Source organism: Hylobates moloch, unplaced genomic scaffold, assembly GCF_009828535.3.
Source record: "Hylobates moloch isolate HMO894 unplaced genomic scaffold, HMol_V3 SCAFFOLD_58, whole genome shotgun sequence".
Taxonomy (NCBI): domain Eukaryota; kingdom Metazoa; phylum Chordata; class Mammalia; order Primates; family Hylobatidae; genus Hylobates; species Hylobates moloch.
In genome coordinates this window covers 566,788-585,070 of record NW_026652333.1, presented here as the reverse complement: position 1 = coordinate 585,070, position 18,283 = coordinate 566,788, and the positions used below count along the sequence as shown (strand labels likewise).

The 18,283-nt window shown below is 41.6% G+C and overlaps 1 protein-coding gene across 1 annotated transcript in view; it reads right to left on the bottom strand.

Moving 5' to 3' along the window:
• The window catches only part of LOC116463751 (protein FAM81A), a gene marked incomplete at its 3' end in the record, with an annotated part of 70,860 nt that overhangs the window by 13,936 nt on the left and 38,641 nt on the right, over positions 1–18,283 (bottom strand). Inside the window, exon 4 of the mRNA XM_058434831.1 lies at positions 3,394–3,512. Coding sequence (XP_058290814.1) covers positions 3,394–3,512 — 119 coding nt within the window. The remainder of the gene's footprint in view (positions 1–3,393; positions 3,513–18,283) is intronic.

Genomic DNA, 18,283 nt, shown 5'->3' with positions numbered 1-18,283 from the left:
ATAAGCACATTAAATGATGTTCAACACCATTAGTCCTCAGGGGGATGCAATCAAAACCACAGTGAGCTACCTCTTCAAACCCACTGGGATGGCTATAATCAAAAAGATAGAAAACAACTGTGAGTGAGGATGTGAAGAAATCGGAGCCCTCAGACACTGCTGGGGACAATGTAAAGTGGCAGCCACTTCGGCAAACAGTCTAGCTGCGCTGTTCCTCAAAAGTTGAATATAGAATTATCATGTTACTCAGCATTTTCATTCTAGGTACATATCCAAGAGAAATGAAAACCTATGAGCACACAAAAACAAATTGACAAATGTTCACAGCAGCATTATTTTAAAGAGTCAAAAGTGGAAACAACCCCAACGTCCAACTGATGAATAGGTTTTTAAAATGCAATACACAATGAGGTACTATGCAGCCATAACAAGGAATGAAGTGCTGATACATGCTACAACATGGATGAACCCTGAAAACATGATGCTAAGTGTCAGAAGCCAGAATCAAGGGAACACATTCACTGGAAATGCTCAGAAGAGGGAAATCCATTAGACAGAGAACGTAGGCCTGCCATGGACTGGGGAACTGGGGAGGCTGGGGAAAAATGGGGAGTGACAGCTAATGGGTATGGGGTTTCTTTTTGGATGATAAAAACGTTCTGAAATCAATTGTGGTGATGACTACATGACTGTGTGAATATACTAAAGCCACTGAATTATGTGCTTTAAGTAGGTGACTTATATAGTATGTGAATTAGATCTCGCTAAAGGTGTTCAGAGAGAGAGAGGAGAGAGAGAGAAAGGGGGCCATGTATCAGGCCTTCAGGTCTGATTAAGTCCTATTTAGAACATGGTATGCCACGTGAGCTAAATGTGTATCTCACCTTTATGGAGAACTTGCCTTTGCCCTTCTGAGCTGGATTTACAGGGGAAAAAAATCAAGGCCCGTTTGCTACTAATTACATCACCAATGGACCCATAAAAACTATAAAATCAAATATGAAATAATATAGCAACCTAGTATCTTAAGAATACCACTTAAAATGTTCATACCCCTCCAATACAATTACATAATCAATACAAGAAAGCCAAGAAACTTTTCCAAATAATTTTTATTTCACATGAATTCATTTCAACAATCAAGTCTCATCAGCATTCTAATATAGCCAAAAAACAAAGCAAAAATATTTAGTACTCATAACAAACATTTTTGATGCCTTTAGAGTGAAAGTTTTTGTTACAGGGAAGGAACAAGCTGGGTAGAGAAGTTGATAAGAAACTGAAGAATATAAGATTCCTGAAAGTATTTTAAAATAATTTTTCTACTTTGTATTAGAACCAGCATCATAAGGACAATGTCACTGCTCTTGCCCCTGAGATGACAAAGCTACCACTGGTTGCAGGCCCTTTTCATCACGTGCAGGGCACCAAGCCTCTCACATGTATTCCCTCACTTGATCTTCATCCGCAACTGAAGCGGCTACGAAGATCCTCAAAGTCCTCCTAAAGTCCCTACTCTGTCCTGTAGCTCACAAGTTCTTCTAACTCCCTGCTGTTCTGAGAGGTATCACAGAGCTGGGATTTCTTTTAAGCAGAACTGCACAAATAAGGAGTCAAGGTTTTCCAGTCCTATTATAGTGAGTTTCCAGGTCATTTCTTCATCCAAATTGATGATGAATGTTGAGTATCTACTGTTTTCCGGAGACTATTCCAGGCACTTAGCTATAGAGAGGTAACACATCTGGAAACCCCCTCCAACACAGTAAAGGCAGCAGAGTGAGGAAGACAACAGAGAGACTCAATAGGGCAGTGAGTGCTAGGAGAGCTCTATGGAGTGGAGGTGTCAGGGAAGACTCCCAGAGGGGGTGACACTTCAGCCGAACTTGAAAGACTGAAAAGAAGTTAGAAAAGGAGGAGGAGGCTGGGCATGGTGGCTCACACCTGTAATCCCAGCACTCTGGGAGGCCGAGGTGGGCGGATCACCTGAGGTCAGGAGTTAGAAGCCAGCCTGGGCAACATGGTAAAACCTCATCTCTACTAAAAATACAAAACTTAGCTGGGCATGGTGGCGAGTGCCTGTAGTCCCAGCTACTTGGGAGGCTGAGGCAGGAGAATCGCTTGAATTCAGGAGGCGGAGGTTGCAGTGAGCTGAGATTGTACCACTGCACTCCACCCTGGGCGACAGAGTGAGACTTGTCTCAAAAATAAAAATAAAAGAAAAGGAGGAGGAAAGGCATGCTAGGTACGAGAACAGCATGTACAAAGGTGTAGCAATAGAAGAGCATGGTTTATTCAGGGACAAACACAGTTGATCACTGCTGAAAGGTAGTGACAGGAGAGGGAGTCAACAGGGTGTCATCACCAAGGATCACACTAAGGAGACTGGAGTTCATCCTGATGAGGACAGAAAACCACAGAAGGAGAGTGATCAACCTGTCCCCCATCCAATCCACGCAGCCCTCTGCTATTAGATCTTTACCCAGCAGACTCAAACACACATGCCCAGCATTCAAGGCCCTCGACATGTTCTCTGCACAAACACACCCTAACACTGCTCTTCCCTGCTCCAGAGGCCTTGCATGCTGGAGGTCCTTGTTCTTTCTTCCACCCGACTCCTTGCAGACCACCCTCATTGCCACCTCAGACTGACGGGAAGTGCCATTTGCTCCTCAGCTCCGGTGCTGATCTGTATTAATGCGCTTGGCTCTTAGGTCCAGCAGAGGGCAGAAGAGGCCCAGAAATACTTCGGACAAATTTGTCCCAGCCAGCTAAAAATAGCCCTAGACACAGTCCTGGTACAGTGCTTCCCAGACTTTCCCATGCATAGGAATTCAGGGATCTTGTTAAAATGCAGATTCTAACTCAGTAGTTGCCGGGTGGGCTGGAGACAGTACATTTCTAACAAGTTCCCAGGTGATGTTGAGGCTGCTGGTCCATGCAGCACACTTTGAGAAAATAGCACTTTTCATACTGAGGAGAAAGATCTTTTTTCTAAGTTTCCAATCTTTCCCAGACAATACTTTCAGAAAATAAAATAAAAATGAATAACAGGAAAAATTAAGTTTCCAAAACGACATACAAACTATGCCAACTTTGTATTATCGGATTCAATAAACATAGTACTACCCTATCAAATTACAAGGTCAGCTGAGTGAGTTCTCCCATCATTTCTTCCCATGAAGACAACACCAATTGCGCAACAAAAGAAACCCATGGCGCCCTCACAACCAGGTTTAACTCCCACCACTGGATTTTATGGCCAAAGCAGGGAGGGAATGTATTAAAGGAATGCAAGGCATTTGCTTTGGGGCTTCATTAATATATTCCCCACTATAATGGAGTTTGTAGAAAATGGTTTTTGGTAAGTAGAGACCCCAACATTTGAACACCTACCTTGCCACTCTTCCTCGAAGATCTCCCAAACCGGAGAGCTGGCGCATCTCCAGGGTCTTTAAGGCAGAATTAGTTCCATAGCTAATGTTGTCCCGGGCACGAATCTGCTCCTGGAGTACCTGGGCAACATAAAAAATACTAAAGGAGTCATCTAAGAATTCACATGCTTCCACAAAAGCATTTTATACTTTTGGCAAAAATAAGAATGTTTAACTCAGTCTTTCATAAGAGACTTTATCAACAGTCACCTGATACACACTTAAACAGAGAACTAGGGGGCCTAGACAGAGAGACTTTAGAGGCTCCTCCCAGAGCAAGTCCCTTTATTTACCATTAAAAACTAAGTTCCTTTAGTTTTAGTATTTCTTTCTTAGTAATGAAGCCATTTTCTTTTTTCCTTTTTCTTTTTTTTTTTTTTTAAGATGGAGTCTTGCATTGTTGCCCAGACTGGAGTGCAACGGCACAATCTCAGCTCACTGCAACTTCTGCCTCCCAGGTTCAAGCAATTCTCCTGCCTCAGCTTCCCGAGTAGCTGGGATTACAGGCATGTGCCATCACACATGGCTAAGTTTTGTACTTTTAGTAGAAATGGAGTTTGTTTTAGTAGAGATGGGGTTTCGCCATGTTGGCCAGGCTGGTCTTGAACTTCTGACCTCAGGTGATCCGCCCACCTTTGCCTCCCAAAGTACTGGGATTACAGGTTTGAACCATGGGCTATTTTGATACACGCATACAATGTGTAATAATCACATCAGAGTGAATGAGGTATCCCTCACCTCAAATATTTACTATTTCTATTACAAACAACCCAATTATACTCTTTTAGTTACGTTTACATGTACAATGAAATTATTATTGACTATAGTCACCCTGTTGTGCTATCAAATACTAGATCTTACTAATTCTAACTATTTTTTAATACCCACTAATCATCCACATTTCCACCCCACCCCCCACTATCCTTCTCAGCCTCTGGTAACCATCATTCTACTCTCTATCTCCGTGAGTTCAATTGTTTTAATTTTTAGCTCCCACAAGTGAGTGAGAGCATGCGAAGCTTATCTTTCTGAGCCTGGCTTATTTCATTTCACTTCACATAATGACCTCTGGTTCTATCCATGTTTTTGCAAATGACAGAACCTCATTCTTTCTTACGGCTGAATACACTCCATTGTGTATCTGTACTACACTTCTTTATCCATTTGCCTGTTGATGGACACTTGGGTTGCTTCCAAATCTTGGCTATTGTGGATAGTGCTGCAATAAACAGGAGTGCAGATATCTCTTCCATATACTGATTTCCTTTCTTATAGGTATATACCTAACAGTGGGATTGCTGAATCATATGGTAGCTCTATTTTAGTTTTGTGAGGTACCTCCAAAGTGTTCTCCACAGTGGTTGTACTAATTTACATTCCTGCCAACACTGTATGGGTGTTCCCTTTTCTCCATATCCTTGCCAGCATTTGATATTGCCCGTCTTTTGGATAAAAGCCATTTTAACTGGGGTGAGATGATATCTCATTGTAGTTTTGTTTGTTTGTTTGCTTTTTGAGACTATCTCACTGTCACCCAGGCTGGAGTGTAGTGGCATGATATCAGCTCACTGCAACCTCCACCTCCTGGGTTCAAGTGATTCTCATGCCTCAGCCTCCCAAGTAGCTGGGATTACAGGCATGCATCACCAGGCCAGGGTAAATTTTTTTTGTATTTTTAGTAGAGATGGAGTTTCGCCATGTTGGCCAGGCTGGTCTGAAACCCCTGGCTTCAAGTAATCCACCCACCTCGGCCTCCCAAAGTGCTGGGATTACAGGTGTGAGCCGCTGTGCTCAGCCAATATCTCATGTAGTTTTGATTTGCATTTCTCTGATGATCTATGATGTTGAGCACCTTTTCGTATACCTGTGTTTGCCATTTGTATGTCTTCATTTGAGAAATGTCTATTCAGATCTTTTGCCCATTTTTGTAAACAGATTATTAGATTTTTTTCTTACAGGGTTGTTTGAGCTCTTATATATTCTGGTGATTAATCCCTTGTCAGATGGATAGTTTACAACTACATTCTGCCTTCACTTTGTTCTTTCTTTTGATGTGCAGCAGCTTTTTAACCTAATTTGATCCCATTTGTCCATTTTTGCTTTGGTTGCCCATGCTTGAGGGGTATTTCTCAAGAAATCTTTGCCCACTCCAATGTCCTAGAGAGTCTATCCAATGTTTTCTTTCAGTTGTTTCATAGTTTGAGGTCTTAGATTTAAGTCTTTTTTTTTTTTTCAACTTTTATTTTTGGTTCGGGGTACACGTGAAGGTTTTTTAGATAGGTAAACTCGTGCCATGGATGTTTGTTGTACAGATTATTTCTGTAAGATACTTAAACACAACTATTGTGTACTGGGTTTAATGTGTTGTTGAACAGATTCTGTACATTAAGCCCAGTACCCAATAGTTATCTTTTCTGCTCCTCTCTAATCTTTAATCCATTTTGATTTGATTTTCTGTATATGGTATGAAATAGGGGTCTAATTTCATGCTTCTGCATATGGATATTCAGTTTTCCCAGCACCACTTATTGAACAGACTGTCCTTTCCCCATTGCATGATCATGGCTCCTTTTTCAAAAAGGATTTTACTGTAGATGTATGGATTTGTTTCTGGGTTCTCTATTCTGTTCCATTGGTCTATGTAACTATTTTTATGCCAGTGCCATGCTGTTTTGGTTACTGTAGCTCTGTAGTATAATTGCAAGTCAGGTAATGTGACCTCCAGTTTTGTTCTTTTGCTCAGGATAGTTTTGGCTATTTTGGTATTTTGTGGTTCCATATAAACTTTAGGATTTTTTTTTTCTATTTCTGTGGAGAATGTCATTGGTATTTTGATACGGATTGCATTGAATTTGTAGATTGCTTCAGGTAGTACAGACATTTTAACAATATTATGTATTCCAACCCATGAACATGGAATATCTTTCCATTTTTATGAGTCTTCTCCAATTTCTCACATCAATGTTTTATAGTTTTCATTGTAGAGATCTTTCACTTCTTTGGTTAATTCACAGGCATGTATGTACATACGTATGTATGTATGTATGTATGCATGTATTTGAGATGGAGTCTCGCTCTGTTGCCCAGGCTAGAGTGCAGTGGCACAATCTCGGCTCACTGCAACCTCCGCCTCCCAGGTTCACGCCATTTTCCTGCCTCAGCCTCTCGAGTAGCTGGGACTACAGGCGCCCGCCACTATGCCCGGCTAATTTTTTGTATTTTTAGTAGAGATGGGATTTCTCCATGTTAGCCAGGATGGTCTTGATCTCCTGACCTCGTGATCCACCTGCCTTGGCCTCCCAAAGTGCTGGGATTACAGGTGTGAGCCACCGCGCCCAGCCTATATTTATTTAATTATTGAGACAGGGTCTTGCACTGTACCCAGGCTGGAAAGCAGTGGCACAATCTTGGCTCATTGCAACCTCCACCCCCAAGGCACAAGCAATCTTCCCAGCTCAGCCTCCCAAGTAGCTGGGACCACAGGCACACACCACCACACTCAGCTATTTTTTTGTATTTTTGGTAGAGACAGGGTTTCGCCATGTTACCCAGGCTGGTCTCAAATTCCTGAGCTCAAGTAATCTGCCCACCTTGGCCTCCCAAAGTGCTGGGATTATAGGTGTGAGCCACAGCACCTGGCCAGTATTTAATTTTATTTATAGCAATTGTAAATGAGATTACTTTCTTGATTTCTTCTTCAGATTGTTCCCCATTGGCATATAGAAATGCCACTAATTTCTGTATGTTGATTTTGTATCCTGAAATTTTACTGAATTTGTTTATCAGTACTAATAGTTTTTTTGGAGGAGTCTTTAGGCTTTTCCAAATATAAAATCATATCATCTGCAAACAAGAATAATTTGACTTCTTCCTTTCCAATTTGGATGCCCTTTATTTCTTTCTTTTGTCTGACTGCTCTAGCTAGGACATCTAGTACTATGTGGAATAACAGTAGTAAAAGTGGGCATCCTTTTCGTGTTCCAGATCTTAGACAAAGGCTTTCCTTTCTTCTCCATTTAGTATATTATTAACTGTGGTTCTGTCATATACGGCTTTTATTATGTTGAGATGTGTTCCTTGTATACCTAGTTTTTTGAGTGTTTTTCTCATGAAGGGATGTTGAATTTTATCCAATGCTTTTTCAGCATCAGTTGAAATGATCATATGCTTTTTGTCTTTCATTCTGTTGATATGATGTATCACACTGATTGATTTGCATATGTTGAACCATCTTTGCATCCCTGGAATGAATCCCATTTGGTAATGATGAATGGTCTTTTTAACATGTTGCTGAATTCAGTTTCCTAGTATTTTGTTGAGGATTTTTGCATCAGTGTTCAACAAGGATATTGGCCTGTAGGTTTTTTGTTTTTTTGTTTTTGTATCTTTGTTTAATTTTGGTACCAAGGTAATACTGGCCTCATAGAATGAGTTTGGAAGTATTTCCTCCTCTTCTACTTTTCAGAATAGTTAGAGAATGATTGCTATTAATTCTCTTTAAATGTGGTAAAATTTAGCAGAGAAGCCATTGGGTCTAGGGCTTTTCTTTGCTAGGAGGTTTTTTATTTTGGCTTCAATCTCGTTACTTGTCACTGGTCTGTTCAGGTTTTGGATTTCTTCAGTATTCAATTGTGGTAGGTTGTATGTGTCTAAGAATTTATCCATTTCTTCTAGGTTTTCTAATTTTTTGGCATATAGTTGCTCATAGTTGCCTCTAATGATCCTTTGAATTTCTGTGATATGGGTTGTAATGTCTCCTTTTTCATCTCTGATTTTATTTAGTTGTGTCTTTTCTGTTTTTTTCTTAGTCTAGCTAAAGTTTGTCAATTTGTTTACCTTTTCAAAAACCCAACTTTTTGTTTCATTGTTTTTTTGTATTGTTCTCATTTCACTTATGACTGCTCTGATCTTCATTATTTCCTTTCTTCTACTAACTTTGGGTTTGGTGTGCTCTTGCTTTTCTGATTCTTTAAGACATATCCTTAGATTGTTTATTTGAAGGTTTTCTTCTTTTTTGATTTGGCACTTATAAACAAACTAACAAACAAGCAAAAAACTAATAAAAACTCTACACTTTATTTTCATATATATTATGTATATATATTCAGGAGTGCCGCTAAATCTATACTTTAACATCATCTCCACACTTTTTAACTTTTTGTTGCTACTATTCATATCTTATTGTACTGTCTATGTCTGGAAAAGTTATTATTTTTGATTGGTTCATCTTTTAATCTTTCTATTTAAAGAATAGTTTACATACCATAATTACAGTATTATAATATTCTGCGTTTTTCTGTGTACTTACTATTACCAGTGAGTTTTGTACCTTCAGATGATTTCTTATTGCTCATTAACATTCTTTTCTTGAATGTTGAAGAACTCCTTTTAGCATTTCTTGTAGGACAGGCCTGGTGTTGATAAATCCCTCAGCTTTTGTTTGTCTGGGAAAGTCTTTATTTCTCCTTCATGTTTGAAGGATATTTTCAACAGATACACTATGGTAGGTTTTATGCCAAGTTTTTTTTTCCTTCAGCACTTTAAATACGTCATGCCACAAGTCTGTTGCCAAACTTACTGGAGCTCCATTGTATGTTATTTGTTTCTTTTGTCTTGCTGCCTTTAGGATCCCTTCTTTATCCTTGACCTCTGGGAGTTTGCTTATTAAATGCCTTGAGCTGGTCTTCTTTGAGTTAAATCTCCTTGGTGTTCTATAACCTTCTTGTGCTTGAATTTTGATTTCTTGTACTTGAATTTTGATATCTTTTGTTTGGGAAGTCCTCTGTTATCCCTTTTGATAAACTTTCTACCACTATTTCTCTCTCTACCTCCTCTTAAAAACCAATAACTTTTACATTTGTCCTTTTGAAGCTACTTTCTAGATCTTGTAGGTGTGCATCATTCTTTTTTCATTCTTGGTTTCTTTTGTCTCCTCTGTGTATTTTCAAATAGCCTGTCTTCAAGCTCACTAATTCTTTCTTCTGTTTGATCAATTCTGCTAACAAACTGATGCATTCTTCAGTATGTCACTAGCATTTTTCCACTCCAGAATTTCTGCTTCTTTTTAATTATTTCCCTTCCTTTCTTTCCTTCCTTTCTTTCTTTCTTCAGAGTTTAGCTCTTGTTGCCCAGGATGGAGTACAGTGGCATGATCTTGATTTACTGCAACCTCTGCCTCCTGGGTTCAAGGGATTCTCCTGCCTCAGCCTCCTGAGTAGCTGGGATTACAGGCACCCACCACCACACCTGGCTAATTTTTGCATTTTTATTAGAGATGGGGTTTCATCATGTTGGCCAGACTGGTCTCGGACTTCTGACCTAAGGTGATCCACCCGCCTTGGCCTCCCAAAGTGCTGGGATTACAGGCATGAGCCACTGCACCCGGCCAATTATTTCAATTTCTTTGTTAAATTTATCTGATAGGATTCTGAATTCCTTCTCTGTGTTATCTTGAATTTCTTTGAGTTTCCTCAAAACAGCTATTTTGAAATCTCTGTCTAAAAGGTCACATATCTTTGTCTCTCTGGGATTGACTTCTGGTGTCTTATTTAGTTAATTTGGTGAGGTCACGTTTTCCTAGATGGTCTTGATGCTTATGGATGTTACTCAATGTTTGTACCCATCCTTCTTCGGAGGGCTTTCCAGATACTTAAAGGGACTTGGGTGTTAAGTAATCTAAGTTTTCGGTCACTGCAACCATATCTGCATTAGGGGGTACCCCAAGCCCAATAACACTGTAGTTCTTGCATACTTGTGGAAGTACTACCTTGGTGGTCTTGGATAAGATGCAGAAGATTTCTCTGGATTACCAGGCAGAGACTGTCATTCTCCTCCCTTACTTTCTCCTAAACAAGCAAAGTCTTTCTTTGTGCTGAGCTACCTGGAGCTGGGAAGGGGGGCACAAGCACCTCTGTACCCACCACCATTGGGACTGTGATGGGTCTGACCTGAAGCCAGCACAGCACCGAATCTTGCTCAAGTCCTGCTGTAATCACTACATGGCTACCCGTATGTTCACTCAAGGCCCTAGGGCTCTACAAACAGCAAGTGGTGAAGCCAGCGAGGCTTGTGTCCTTCCCCTAAGGGCAATGAGTTCCCCCAGGCTCCAGGCAGGTCCAGAGATGCTGCCCAGGTGCCTGGGCCTAGAATCAGAAACCTTAGAAATCTACCTGGTACGCTATTCTACTGGGGCTGAGCTACTGCGGAAACCACCAAAGTCCTTCCCACTCTTCCCTCCCCTTTCCCCAGGGTGAGGAGTCTCCCTGCGTCCACCACATGCCCAAAGGGAATAAAGCCAGGCTACTGCCATTGTTCACTTAAGGCCCAAGGGCTCTTCACTCAGTTTGTGGTGAATCCTGTCAGGCCTGGGACTCACCTTTCAGAGCAGTGGGCCCCGCCTTTAGCCGAGGGTACATCTAGAGATCCCAAGAGTCCAAGAGCCAAGGCCTGGAGTCAGGGACCCCAAAAGCCCGCTTGGTGCTCTTCTCCGCTGTGGCCAAGCTGGTACCTAAGCTAAACACAAAGTCCCCTTTACTTTTCCGTCTGCTTTTCTCAAGCAGAAGGAGTCTCTCCTCACAGCCACCACAGCTGTGAATGTGTAGAGGCACCCTTCAAGCCAGAATGTCTGAGTCTTACCCAAGGCCCATGGCCCACTACTTGCTTATCACTGCTGGTTGGCCGCCTTGCATTCCAAAACAATGTCCCATAAACACTGCACTCTCCCTCCCCAAAGCACAGATTCTCTCTCCGGGCCATGTGGTCCGCTGACAGGGGATGGGGGAGGGGTGGTGTCGGTGATTCAAGACTGTCCTTCCTACCCTCTTCAGTGCCTCTTTCAGTGACATGATGTTAAAATCAGGTACTGTGATCGCTTACCTGCTTTTTGGTTCTCCTGAAGGTGCTTTATTTTGTAGATAGTTGTTAAATTTGGTGTTCATGTGGGGAGGACAATTGGTGGAGGCTTCTATTCTGCCATCTTCCTCTGCCCTCCTGTCCATCTACTGACTTTTAGAAATTTAAGTTCAAGAAGAAATTTTATGTGACACTTGGATCTCCTTAAATGTAGGAATTATTTTTTATTCAAGGCCTACCTGTTTTCTATTTCATCTGCACCTGTTTTAAGGGCAGTACTTACTCTTCCTCCTTGTGGCTGCAGGGCCCCATTAGATGTGATGTGACTTTGCTCTCTCTGCTCACTGGAGTGCCTTAAGTAGGTAGTCTTGAGAGCAGTGGAAGGGGCTTGTGGACTGGTGGTGCAGCCAGTGGGAAACATAGGGCCTGTCTCCAGGTGAGGTACCAGGAGGATGCCTCTTTACATCCTATTCCCTCAGCTCTCCCAGCCCAGAGGCAGTGGGGAACGAGCTCACCCCTACAACTTCTCCACCCCTCCCTGGGGCAGGAGACTGGCTTAGTCACAGGGTGCGAAGCAGTGAGCCTGGACCCTCCTCCTGAGACTCCTAACCATGAGATCCTGCTGGCTCCCCAGGCTTTCCTGCCTGCCTATCCCAACTGTTCAGCAAGGTGGCACCTGGATTGGGAACAGAGTGGAGACAGGCACACTAAACCACCATCTTCCCTTGCCTTCTGCACCAATCCAAGGGTTTCTTGAGATTACATTCCTGGGTATCTGCTTGTTACTACTTATTTCTAGAAATTGTGATGGTTTCTGATGTTCTGACAATTTGTAGGCCCATTTGGAAATGAACAGAAAAGCCCAAGTAGAGACGTAATTATGCTTACATAATTTGTTTTTGCGCTCCCTCTTCTTAACTCTATTTTCTTTTCTTTTTTTGAAGTATAACATACATAAAGAAAATATTTGTGTATTTTTTTCAGGATTTTCAAACTTCTTAGTAAAAAAAAAAGAAATTAGGAATGTAAATATTCTGTGTTTCCCTTAGTGGAAACCCGCTTGAGGCATTGACAGTAAAAAGGAAAATTTCACTGGGTGGCCACAGTAGCTCACACCTGTAATCCCAGCACTTTGGGAGGCCGAGGCAGGTGGATCACAAGATCAGGAGTTCAAGACCAGCCTGGCCAACATGGTGAAACCCCGTCTCTACTAAGAATACAAAAATTAGCCAGGCGTGATGGCACGCACCTGTAGTCCCAGCTACTCAGGAGGCTGAGGCAGAAGAATTGCTTGAACCCAGGAGGCGGAGGTTGCAGTAAGCCGAGATTGTGCCACTGCACTCCAGCCCCCATGGGCAACAGAGCAAGACTCCGTCAAAAAAAAAAAAATTCACCAGAAAGAATTTAGAATTACAAGACCTATCTATTATTTCTGTAGCTTCCAGCTTTTTCTCAATGAACCTGCTCTATGAAGAGGAATACAAACTAGTTACAATCACCTGTGAATGACAAAATGTGAGTCATCTGAATACATTCTTGCAAGGCAACTTCGCATCTGACTAATGTGGTTCTGGCACTCTCCCACTGATGTGAAGGCGCTGGCAAGCTCTCGTGTACTCTCTCTTAATAGGAAGTAACACCTATTAGTTAGAGTCAATAGAAAGTAACACTTAACTCTTTTTGTATGTAGTGGTGCAAACCTTTGCCTACAGTAAGGCATAAGACCAGTGGTTCTCAAACATCTTTGGGGTACATAAGTCTCACCCAGATGGCTTGTTACGCACGCAATTCTTGGACTCCATCTCCAGAAAACCAAAGCTAGTGAACGAGCCCAGTGCCTAATACACTGTATTAGACACTACAGAGCTGGGCATGGTGGCTCATGCCCATAATCCTAGCACTTTGGGAGGTCGAGGCAGATGGATCACCTGAGGTCAGGAGTTCGAGACCAGTCTGGCCAACATGGTGAAACTCCGTCTCTACTAAAAATACAAAAATTAGCCAGGCATGGTGGCGGGCACCTGTAATCCGAGCTACTCAGGAGGCTGAGGCAGGAGAATTGCTTGAACCCAGGAAGTGGAGATTGTAGTGAGCCGAGATCACGCCATTGCACTCCAGCCTGGACGACAAGAGCAAAACGCCATCTCAAAAAACAAAACAAAATAGACACTATAGAAATGACAAAGGCTATAACCAATCTTATTTCATTTGAGTTGTTTTTCAATCTCTAAGCAATGAAAATGGAAAGCAATTCACAAAAAAGGGGCTTAAAAAAACACACATTTTTAAAAAGGTTCAACCTTTCTAGTAAAGCAAAGAAACAAGAAGTACGAATCATACTATTATACCACTCTGGTGTGGGATGTTGATAGTGGGAGAGGCTGCGCATGTGTGGGGGCAGAGAGTATACTTTCTGCTCAATTTTGCTGTGAACCAAAAAATGCTCTAAAAAAATAAAGTCTATTTTTTAAAACCTCAAAAATAGCATTTTCACTTATTAAAGAAGCAAAAATTTTAAATCTATAATACTAAAAATATATCAAAAATCAAAAAGGTTTCAGCATCTTCTACTTGCCTGAAAAACAGAAATAAAGAAGGCACAGCTGGCCCTTCCCAATACAACTTTTATGGAGACCAATGCCAAAAAATATATATTCATAAAGTTCATAACCTTTGACCCAGTAACTCTAGTTCTTGGAATTAATATTAAATGAAATAATAAGAAAAATGGATGCATAAAGATGTCTTCAGAGTGTGATACGCATGTCAAGTATTTTACAAGGTACATTATTATGCAAACACTAAGAGGTTCACAAAGGGCTTTTAGCAACAAGGGAAAGTGTGTACAACTTAATATTAAGCAAAAAGAAAGTATAGAAAATAAATATGGAGCATGATTCCAGCTGTGTATTCAGATGCATATAAAATACTAGAATGTGAAAGTTTTGCTTATCTCTAGAGTGGGATTGTGGTTTTTTTTTTTTTTTTTTTTGTATTTCCCACAATGGACATACATTACTTTTATAGCCAGAAAAAAAAATGTGCTTTAAAAAAACACTTAGAAATTAAAAAAAGCCCATTTAACTCTCCAAATTCTTATGCAGATGAGTAAGGTATTGTATTAGAAGTGCTCTGGGGTCGGGTGCGGTGGCTCTCTCCTATAATCCCAGCACTTTGGGAGACCTAGGCAGGAGGATTGCCTGAGCCCAGGAGTTTGAGACTAGCCTGGGCAACATGGTGAAACCCTGTCTCTACACATATTTTTTTTTTTAATTAGCTAAGAGTTGTGGTGCACACCCCTGGTCCTAGCTATTTGGGAGGCTGAGGCAAGAGGATTGCCTGAACCTGGGAGGCAGAGGCTGCAGTGAGCCTTGTTCCCACCACTGCACTCCAGCCTGAGCAACAGAGCAAGACCCTGTCTCAAAAAATAAACGAGTAAAAATTTAAGAAAGAAGTGCTTTGAAGAATGCAGGAAAGAATTCTACCTGACATTAACAAAGTATTCATGTTACTAGAAAGTAATATGAAAACAGAAGGTGTTAGATGGCTTATTATTTAAATACATTCTAGAATGAAAACTTAGAAAAGTAATTCCTTTGTAAAGTCAATAATGTTTCTGAATTTGTCATTTTGGAACAATGTATCATCATGATGCATTTATTTTAAAAAAGATTATATCGTTATATATGGCATTACTTCTCCATTATTTTCAATTCAATTCAAGAAACTTGTTTTTGCACACCTACTGTGTGCTGAGCATCAGGCATACCTTCAGGGAGCTCAGTTGCAGCAAGAAAAACTAAAGGGTGGAAAGTGCATTGTCCAGGTACACACAATAAACATGCTTCACACAAGCACGGAGCAGAAGCTAGCCACCTTGAAAAAGTGATGTCCCAAGTCCTCATTTATTTTTTCAAAGATATGGCCTATCTTTAAAAAATCTCCCTTCCCAAGACGGCTTGGAATAGGGACTTCTGCGGGATCCTGAATGTGCTGTATAATGCTGTTTATGCAAAGGTGATGACAGACAACCCCTGGGACATCTAAGCCCCCCAGACAGGCCAGCGTTACCAGGAACCAGGAAAGAAACAGCTGTCCATGTTCCTCCTTCTCCAACTCTTCCTAGATTGGGAAGGATTTGGAAATGAGGAAGTATAATTTCAAATCACCTAGAGAAAGGCCCAACTACAGCAGAGCAGGGAATTACAAGGTAGTATTCCCCTACAGGGCTTTTTACCACAGTTCCAGCCTCACATATCAAATTGCCTTCTTAGCATTTCCACCATTTGACAGAAGTCTCTCCCTCCAATAGGCAGGAAGTCCTGTCAGCTCTATCTCCAAAATCACTCCAGAGTCCATCCTCTTCTCTCCATCTCCACCATGCCATGCCTCTCCCTGAACCTTGAAGTAACCGCCTAACTTGTCTCCCTGCTTCAGTTCTTGCTCCCCTAAAATCCTTCTCCACGAAGTAGCCAGCATGATCTTTTTCAAACATAAATCACTCTATATCCACAAGGACAAGGGCTTTTATCTGTGTTTTATTCACTAATGTAGCCCCAGCAACAAGAGTATGAGTGGATTATTTAAATTCCTTGACTGAACACTAAATAATGGCTTCCCATTTCCATACTCCAAACTTCTTATCACAACCTTCAAGTCTCACGAGCTGCCCTTCCCCCAGCTCACAGGACTCCATCCACCCGTCCCCTTTCTGCTTCTTAAACGTGCCACGCCTCTTCCTGCTTATGGCCTTGGAACTTGCACTTCCCTCGCTCTGGAGTGGTCCGCCTGGGTGTCTCCTCCCTCAACACCACCACCTTGGCTTGGCTGGCCCCATATGTCATTCCATTCTCAATTCACACATCACCTTATTCCCTTACCATCCTTTTTTTTTTTTTCTTATTTTTGAGATGGAGTCTCACTCTGTCACCCAGGCTGGAGTGCAATGGCACAATCTCAGCTCACTGCAACCTCCGCCTCCCAGGTTCAAGCGATTCTCCTGCCTCAGCCTCCCAAGTAGCTGGGACTACAGGCACGTGCCACCACAACTGGCTAATTTTTGTATTTTTAGTAGAGACAGGGTTTCACCATATTGGTCAGTCTGGTCTTGAACTCCTGACCTCGTGATCTGCCTGCCTTGGCCTCCCAAAAGTGCTGGGATTACAGGCATGAGCCACCGTGCCCGGCCACCATCCTTTCTAAGACAGCCACCCAGTCACTCTCCATCACATCCTCTCATCAGAGCACTTGACATCAGCTAACATCACCTTGGTTACTTAGCATTGACTGCCGGTACACCCCACTAGAGTGTGCAGCAGGGTGAAGATCAGAGGCCTGTGTGCTTGGGCTGTTACTGCAGCCCCAGTGCCTCTAATGATTCCTGGCTGTTAGTGAGTTAGTGGGTTGGTGAGTGATTTATCAATTAATTTAGCTCCATGTTCTAGGATCTGGTCTTCTGAGTTGAAGGCTTACAGACTATCTCTAGCTGTCCGTCCTGTCTTTGCTTTAAGCTGTTATCAGTCCCTTTGATTTGAGCTGTTATCAATCTCTGGTTCCCAGACATGATCAGGTCCTCAAAGAGGACTCAGGCAAGCTAAAATGTACTGGAGACAGAGCAGACAGCAGAAAACTAATTTATTCATTTACATTGAAAAACCTCTGTCAACAGAACTGAACAAATATTCAAATTCCATTCAACTTACTGTCTTCTCCCCCGAAGTCAAGTCATACAACAAGCCACATCTAGTGGGTAGAATGAAAACAAAATGAATTTGGATGATAATCACCAAAACCCCTCCGCTGATATACCTGTTTCAATAGAACCAGATCACAGAGCTGCAGGCTGAAATTCCCTTTTTCAGTAAAATGCATGAAGTCCAGTAGCCAAAACTCTTCCCTCATTGGCAGTACTGGAAGCACACTGAACCAAGGTCCTGCATGTTAGTCCAACTACATGTTAACATCACTGTCTACACCTCTGCTTTGCCATGTTAATAAAGCCCAATGCTGCACTCATCACTCAAGTTCAAAAACTCCAGTAGTCCTTTTGCAAATTATTAAACTAGCAAACTCTGTATGATACATTCAATTAGATGAGGGCTTGATTCAGTTTCCTATAACCCAACTAGGTTAAAGCCAACATTCCAAGCCAGAAGGACATCATGAAGTTGAGCACATGGGAACTAAAGTAGGTCTGCAAATTCTAACCAGCCAGGTGGCAGACCTCACCGCATGGTTCCCAAAGGCCAGAGACACAGCTAAAGCCATAAAAAGATATGGGGGTCCAAACTACTTCCCCCAGCCATCAAACTAGCATGGAAAGGAAAGCTTACCACCAATAAAAGGACCATGGACTGCTCACCAGGGCTCGGCTTCCAGGGACTGATAATGGCTTAAACCAAAGACAGTAAGGATAACCCAGACATGTATAATTCATAGTTGACTATATTACTTCCTCTAAATTTATAATGATGATGATCATTGGTGGAAAGTTTCTGAGGAATAAATAATTGATAAGCTTCTCCACACCACAAGGCAAACTGCTAACAGAGACTGTGGATGGAGATGTATTAAAGCAATAAATTCTTCCATTCAACATTTATCAAGCACTTACTGTGTACTAGCATACAAGAGTCATCTGTTTTGACATCGGAATCTGCTGAAAGAATATGAGCAATAATTATAGGGTTCTGGAAGGGGCAAGGAGACCCAGAGCCCTTGATTATGAAACATTTATTGAGCTCCTACTATGTCTTAGACATTGGTAGGTGTTAAAAATAGAAATATTAATACACTGTTCTAGCTCTTAAGGATCACATAGGGTAATAGTTTGATAACATATTTTACTTTTTTTCCAGTGTATAACTGTTCAGAGCCACATGACAGAAAATCATAAAGACTTATCTAGGCAAATTTGCCAAGATACAGTGTTAATATATCTCGATTTGACTAGTTCTATCAGGGTCTAGGAGTAAGTTTCACATCTTAAGAATGGCTTCAGC